Consider the following 8,331-nt stretch of genomic DNA (forward strand, 5'->3'; position numbering starts at 1 on the left):
GATAAGAGCAAGCCTGAAAAGCCAGTGGGCTAGAATTCTGGAAGTCCAGGTGCACCATTCAAATCCACCCTGTTCCTGGTTGCTCTAATGGCAGTCGTCTGTTCCTATCACTGGGGACAATCCTGCAGTCTGTTTCAACATTTGGATGACAGTCACCCAGTAGAGCTAAGTAACCTGCACTGGATTGTGATAAGAATATTTTAGGCCACTGAGATTTGGGGTGTTTTTTGAGTGTCTGGTTTGCATTATCCTGATAAATACAGCCCCTTTCTAGCTCAAATAACTTTTTTTCAGATTTTGCCTTATCTGTTTGTCTCTTGATCAGACTCACAAGAGATTTGTTGACTTTTCTAGTCTTTTCAAAGAACTGACTTTTGACTTAATGAATTATCTCTATTTAAACGTTATGTTTTTTATTTTGCTTTAAAATTTTTTCTTCTATTTACCTTGAGTCTATGTGGTTGTTTTTGGTTTTAGTTCCTTTAACTAGTTGCTTAGCTCATTAATTTTCAGCCTTTCTTTTTTTTTCTTATATGTATATCTAGAGCCATAAATTTTCTTGAAGCACTAGTTTTGGTCCATGTCACAAGTCTCAGTTTGTAGTTATATCAGTTAGAATAGTATACACAAGCTGCAGTAATAAACATGTCCAAATTCTTGTTTGATTAAAACAACTAAGGTTCTTTCTAATAAGTTCACAGTTGATGCAGATAATGTTGGTTCATGGACCACACCTTGAGATGCACTGCTTTAAATTCATTTTTCCTCCTTACTAAATGGTACCTTAAGCTTAGTAGTAGCTATGACATGAGCTATGTACCTTAATTTATGAAATAGGTAAGTATCCTCTATCCTGGAAGTCACTTATTCCTTTTTGTTATCTGGTCAGACATCCTCTGAGGGCTTATCTTGAAGGTATTAATCCTGCTTTCTGGGTAGGGAATTTGAGGCAGAAACAAGTTTCCTACCAAGGCAGTAGCAAGTAGTTAGCCCTGGTTGCTGACCTGACATGGCCTTATTCAATCATCCGAGCCATATGTAAAGGCACTTCGCAGAGCTCATGCAGTGTGTCACTCCATACCCCATCCTTTTCCCTGACCTGCCCACCTTGAAAGGCACCCAACAAATTGAAACTCTGTTGGACAGGTTAAATCTTAGTATATCTACCAAACCTGCATTCCACTTAAACGAGGGTCCTTCCTCATAAATCGACATTGGAGCACCCTATGAACCTATCCCACCACTGACTGGGTGAGAGGCAAATAGCCAAGTGGGAAATCTCCATGCAACAAGTATAATGAGGATTAACTGGACAGCTCAGGTTCTTATTACCATGAAGCCAGAGGTATTATAATTCCTGTTCTTTCCATGATATGAGGTTATAAAGCTCTTCATGTACAAAAAGTTGAAAATTTTATTTTTGTTCACCTGTGGTGCCAGCTACTCTGGAGGCTGAGGTGAGAGAATCACCTGAGCCTAGTTGGTCAAGGATACAGTGAGCAATGATTGGGCCACTGCTCTCCAGCATGGGTGACAGAGACCCTGTCTCAAAAAAAAAAAAAAAAAAAAAAAAGAGAGAGAGAGAGAATTTTTTCCAACTCTAGGCTCATAAGAACATAATTCTTGACTGTTCAAAAGGCAGTGGCCATACCAAGGATGAGAAGTAGGAATGGTCTGCCCCTGGGCAGAAATGAGTATTTTAAAATTGCCTGCAAGGTGATAATTTAAAAAAAAAAAACAGACTTGTGTGTTTTATTATTGTTTTCACATTTTCTATAGATAAGGCACCATCTTATTATCTGTATCTGGGACTGAGTACTCTCACCAGCTGCTGCCACTGTCTAAAGGACAGGTTTCTAGGGGTTGAGGGCAGGGGGTGATGAGCAAGAGTGGAGCTCTCCATCATTGGGATTAGAGGGGAGGGTGTATATCCCTCCATGCAGCACCTAGGGGAGGCAGCCCTATGACAGTGGTGGTATGTGAATGTCTGGAGCGTAAGGACTACATGCTGTGACTTTGGGAGCCAAATCCTAAAGCGAGTGGACGCCATGAGCATATCTGAATGAATTTGGGGGGATTTAGTCAAGGAACATTCTAGCTGCTATCCACAATGAACTATGAATATCAGAATCTCTTGCCCAATCTCACTAGACTTCCGTAGGTTCCAAGGTTCTTATTTATCATTTCTCCGAAATGACTAAGATTAGATTTCTACCAGTGTGTTAATGGGGGGTGGTGATATTAGATTTGATCTAATTTGGAAAAATTAGGGAATGTGATGTTTCCTGTGTTTGTGTGTCAAGAAGCAGTAATAAATCTTATGCTATCTTGCTTTTTTCCATATTTGTTCTTCTAATAACTCCTATGGCTTGAGGAAACCTGAGTGATCCTTTATTCCTTGGAGATAAAAGGGGTCAGCCTGACTCGGAAACATATCTCAAAATTCATGTTTCCCCAAATAGCTGCTTGCTATGTTCAAGTTAAAGGGAGAAATACCCCAGTTTCAGGTAGAAGTTAGAGTCTCGGGAAATTAATCACCAGCACCAATTTTTTCTTTCCAGTGGTATCTAGCAGGCCCCCTTTCCTGTTCACTGAGACATTCTGGGCAGTAATAAGCAGGAACCTGAGTCTCCTGAGGAGGAAGAAGAAAACTGTATCTCTACAAATATAGGGCATCTCGTCCTCCCGTTCCTACTGAAGCTTATTTGGCAGGTCATCATTTTTCCACAGGCTGTCTGATCCCTCTGGACAGTATGCTACTGCCCTCCTTCAGTGACTGTTGCTGTTGCCAGCCCAGCCTGTGTCCCTGCAAAGCAAGATCAGTGCCTCCCTGACCTTGAAGTCACCATCAGATTATTGTTGGGTTCTCAAATTCTTTAATAGTAGGCTTTCAGAAGCCCAGATTGGATCATACCTGGGAATGAATTTTTCCCCCAACACAGAAGAAAATTCAGAGACTGTGAATGTTATTATCTTGAATGATACAGAGTTCATTTGGGGCTTTAATTAGAAAGATTTGAATTCTCACCCCATGATCAAATATTCTTTCTCATCCAAAGAATTAGGACTTGGCCACAGCAACTATATCAATTCAGGGTCTCAGAAAAGGCTGAAAAGTAAAAGTAGTCTATTTTCTTAATTCACTCATCTTTTGAGGGTGTTTTCTCTGGTCTCAGTGCTCCCTATTTCTTTGGGGCAATAAGAGAACCCCACCCCACCTCCATTCTGGCCTTAATTTTTTTGAAACTCTTCCTTCCCTGAAAGATACATTAAAATTCATCTGGATTGATGTAATGCTGGGATAAATTTAAGATTAGGTTAGAATAGCCAGTATATTGATGTATTGCTGCAAAAACTCAGCCCACAATTTGGTGGTTTAAAACAACAATATTGATATATTATCACTTCCAGTTTCTATTGCTCATTTCTTGCTTCAGTCTCTTGCACAGTTGCAGTCCCATGTTGGCTAGGGCTACAGTCATTTGAAGGCTTGAGTGGGGTGGAAGGACCTACATCCTACATGATTCTTTTACATGCCTGACAATGTGCTGCTGGCTGTTGGTTGGAGCTCCAGTTCCTCTCTACCATGTTGCGTGAGAGTTCTCAATGCATGGCAGCTGGCTTTCCCAATGTGAGTGACCCAAGACCAAGGTAGAAATTGTGATGCCTTTTATGTCCTAGCCTTGGAAATCACTGCCACTTTCCCTGTATTCTATTGGTAGAGACAAAAGTACACCCAAGTTCAAAGGGAGAGAACATTAACCCTAATGCATGATGGAGAAGTGTCAAGGTCACAGTGTAAGAAGAGCATGTGGGATGGGATATGTATCATTGCAGCCATTTCTGGAAAACATAATCTGCCATAATGGCTAATGAAAAATGCCATTAGTGTCCCAGGGGTAATTATTGAAAACAGGGGTTACTTAGGTTTCTTAGGGCACAAAGCCTTATCACAAAGCCCGAATAGATAATGTTGGAAATAGGGTTGTTATTTGTGATGTAATCTAGGATAGGAACCAGAAACCATATATGAGAGATTCAGAAATGAGTGAGATTTAGAATCTGACTTAGGAGATCTCACAAGTGTAAAAAAAAGGCAAAATATTAGCATTTACAATTTGAGAATGCTCCACTCTTCTCTCCTCCCAACATTTGCTTAAAATAAAAAGTTCTGAGATAGTTTTGACTTAGGGAAGCTCTGACTTCAGAAGACAGGTTCTTCGGGCTTTGGAAATGCAGAGTTAAGAAAAAGGGGCTGGGAGAGTGGGATGAGAGTGGAGAGTAAAATGCAAAGAATGGAGAGAAAGGTAAAGGATTTAGGCCTACCATAGTGAGCTCATCTACTAGTGGCCTGAGATGAAGGAGGAGTTGGGAGTATAGTCTGACATTTGTTACAGAGCAGTTGTTGGCTGTGAGGGTAGGTGAGGAAAGAGGATTTCAGGTGTTTGGACTGTGCATTTGATATGTTTTAGAGTTCTTGATGGATTTGGCCAAAGAAAGAGATTCCTTTTAGGTTAATTTTGCCCCCTGAACTGTACTTTTGGAATGGGATTCATCTCAAAGTCAGTCACTTGGGTGTTGGGGTTCAAGAGCTCAGAAATGAAAAGTGTCATTAGCAGTACGATCTCTGAAGTCCCATAGATCTGGGTACAAATCCTGGCTTATCACAAACTAGCTTTGGGCCTTGGGACAAATTCTCCACATGTCTACCTCCAGTCAAATGAGGTAGTGTGTTTCTAAGTCTTCTCTATTAGAATGTTTTCTCCAGCATTTTAAATACTAGACTTTATGCAGTAGATTCAGCCCCAAATCATATGACTTCCTACAGTTTGGCATCCAGGCAAAATCAGGGCTTTGAAAAACAGTCTCTGAGGCAGAATAATACGAAGAGCCGCTTAAAATAGAGATTTTCCAGCAAATCCAGGGCAAAGGACTCTTCGTTTAAGACAATTAAAGTTTTTCAGCCTTTGCTGTGGAAACTGGGGCAAGCTACCTGGCTCTTCAGCTTCTATGTGGCATAACATTCGCATCAGGGAGGAAAAAATGTTGTAAAAGAATTAAGAAAAATCCTGCTAAAATCTTAATTGTTTCAAAAACACCCAAATTCTAATATGTCCGGATTAGATTTTAACTTTTCTTCCAGGCTATTTAAAGTGATAGTGAAGGTGGAAACTGAGACCAAATATCCACTTTCCCTTCAAACTTACAGTTTTATTCTGGAAAAATGTTCAGACATTTTTTTTTTATTGGAAGCTTAGAGGGCAGTTTCCTTCTCTGGTATAAAAAGGAAGAGTTTCAATATGACTCATATGTAATTTGAAATTATGTTTTAAAGATTTTACTTTTTTTCTATCCTTTTTTCCAACCTGTAGGATTATACTTGAATCTAGGGTCTTATGTTGCTGAAGGTAATAATGACAGTAATTGAATATGAAAAACCTGTAATATTCTGAAGCCTTCATCTGCCCTGAAATTGGTTATTTCTTCCTTCTTTTTTCCTTTCCTCTCCTCCTCTTTCTCTGAGCATCATCTATATGGTGACATGTCTGCCATTTTTTGAGCCAGTTGCAAGGCCCAGAACTTTTCACATATTCTCTCATTTAATTTTCATGACAACTCTCTGAGGCTCATTTTATTATCTCTAGCTTAGACGTGGAAAAATATGAACCAATATTGACACATTATTAAATGGAATCCATAGTTTGTATTAAGGTTCTCTGTTGTATGTTCTATGGATTTTGACAAATGCATAATGTCATGTATCCACCATTACAGTATCATTTAGAAGAGTTTTCTCACCTAATAAATAGTTTCTATGTTCTACCTATTCATCCTTGCCCCCACCTCTCTGAGCCCCTGGCAACTGCTTCTATTTTCACTGTCAAATTGTTTTGCCTTTTCCAGAATGTCACATGGTTAGAATCATACAGTAAAATCTGCAGGGTAAGTTGGCTGGCTGGAGATCCAGGGCAGGGCTGATGGGGTAGTTCGACTTTGAAGGCAGTCTCCTGGCAAAATTCCTTCTTCATCAGGGAACCTCACTCTTTTTCTATTAAGGCCTTCAGCTGATTAGAGGAGGTCCACCCACATTATAAAGGGTAATCTGCTTTACTCAAAGTCTACTGATTTAAATGTTAATCTCAGCTAAAAAAAAAAATGCATTCACAGAAACATTTTCAATAATGTTTGACCAAATACCGGGGTCCAATGACCTAGTCAAGCTGACACATTAACCATCATACTTAGCGCGTTAATTTAAAGTCTCTTCAATGTTTTTTTGTCACTTCATAGCTCATTTCTTTTTACAGCTGAATAATACTCCATCGTACGGACGTACCACAGTTGTTGATGAACATCTTGGTTGCCTCCAGTTTTTGGCAATTATGAATGAAGCTGCTCTGAACATTCATGTGCGGGTTTTTGTGTGGACATAATGCTGGATGATATGGTAAGACTACATATATCTTTGTAAGAAACTGCCAGCTCTGGAGTGGCTGTACCATGTTGTATTTCCACTAGCAATGAATGAAAGTTCCTATTGTTCCATATCTTCAGCAGCATATGGTGTTGTCAATATTTTTTAGCCATTCTGATAGGTGTGTAATGATATTTCACTGTTGTTTTAACTTGCAATTCTCTAATGACATATGATGTTCATCATCTTTTTCTATGCTTATTTGCCAGCTGTATGTCTTAGTTGGTGACGCATCTATTCAGATCTTTTGGCCATTATTTGAGTTTTGTTTTTCTATTGTTGAGTTTTACGAGTTCTTTGTATATTGTAGACGCAAGTTCTTTATCAGATACGTGTACTGCAAATATTTTAACCATCTGTGGGCTTGTCTTTTCTTTTTCCTAAGTTTTATTGCTTTTTAAAAAGACAGTCTTTCTGAAATCCCAGCACTTTGAGAGGCCAAGGTGGGAAGATCACCTAAGGTCAGGAATTCGAGACAAGCCTGACCAACAGGGTGAAACCCTGTCTCTACTAAAAATAAAAAAATTAGCTGGGTGGTGGTGCATGCCTGTAATCCCAGCTACTTGGGAGGCTGAGGCAGGAGAATTGCTTGAACCCAGGAGGTGGAGGTGGCAGTGAGCCAAGACCATGCCATTACACTCCAGCATGGGTGACAGAGCAAGACTCCATCTCCATAAATAAATAAATAGTCTTTCTAAATTATTAAAATTTTGAAATTTCCCATTTCTGCAACTTTATCAAATGTTGCCAGTTGAAGGAAACAAAACAACACCAAACTCTTCAAGAAGGGAAATAAATTTTTTCCATTGTTCATATTTACATAGACTATTATTGAGTTTCCAAACACGTGCATCTCTCCTCCACTGGCATTCACTCTACTTTAACCAGAGTATCCACAGTATGGGACCACATGCCACAGTTATGCAAATAAATGACAAATTTGACCACTGTTAATAAAAGTAGTCGGGATTGTTCCTTATCTTCTGTAGACAAATGCAATGTGCTCCCCTTCTCAGTGATTCTCAGGTCTTCTAAGATTAGGCAGGTTTATGACACTCTTCCTACTCATTGTGTATTCACTCCACTGAACTGGGTGGATTGTCTTTGAGAATTCTTTTTCAGTGTTTAGACTTCCACTCATCCCTTTGTATTCAGCCTAGGCTAGATTATGCTGCAGTGACAGTCCAAAAGTCTTTGATCAAAACTTCCACATTGCACTTCATGTCCATCAAAGGTATTCTCAGCAATCCAATCTGATGGAGGCTGGACCATCTGGAACATTGCTACTGGCTTGCTAGAGCCAGGAAAACAGGAATGTGAGGATGGCCCAGTGGGTCCTAAATTTCTCAGCCCAGAACTGACACAAGTTTCTTAGGTCATATCAAGTCTCATGACCATATCAAATTTGAAAGGGGCAAGGAAATACAATCCCAACATGTACCTAAAGGAAGAGACAAGACATACCAGTGAATAGCCCTAATGACAACCACAACCTTACATCTGGGAATCCTGAGACATCCAGGCTGTGATTGATAATTATCATATAAGAGCTACTAAGGGGTCCTGTGTGGGACTTTTCAGTTTTTGAGAAATTGCTGATAACCCTTACCTGAGATCAAAACACACCTTGTTACTCTCACATTCAGCCAAATGACTCTCACCTATTATGGGATTTGCTGAGAAATGCCAGTTTAATGGAACTGCACTTGAACACATCCTCTCTTCTCTTGGGGGAGTGGGGATAGGGTGGGATGGGACTCATTTTGTTTCCCTTCCTGGGGGGATGGATGTGGATGAGAAAATCACTTTAGAAAGCTTAGTGGTTTTTCAAGAAGGAAAGACGAGCATCATCCTTT

General features: G+C 39.8%; 1 protein-coding gene across 1 annotated transcript in view; it reads left to right on the forward strand.

Moving 5' to 3' along the window:
* Positions 1-7,434, forward strand: part of SUCLG2 (succinate-CoA ligase GDP-forming subunit beta) — a 406,175-nt gene extending 398,741 nt beyond the window's left edge. The window contains exon 12 of the mRNA XM_063630773.1: positions 6,309-7,434. Coding sequence (XP_063486843.1) covers positions 6,309-6,316 — 8 coding nt within the window. The 3' untranslated portion in view covers positions 6,317-7,434. The remainder of the gene's footprint in view (positions 1-6,308) is intronic.
* The last annotated feature ends 897 nt before the right edge of the window (positions 7,435-8,331 follow it).

The sequence above is a fragment of the Symphalangus syndactylus genome, chromosome 21 (genome assembly GCF_028878055.3).
Source record: "Symphalangus syndactylus isolate Jambi chromosome 21, NHGRI_mSymSyn1-v2.1_pri, whole genome shotgun sequence".
Taxonomy (NCBI): Eukaryota; Metazoa; Chordata; class Mammalia; order Primates; family Hylobatidae; genus Symphalangus; species Symphalangus syndactylus.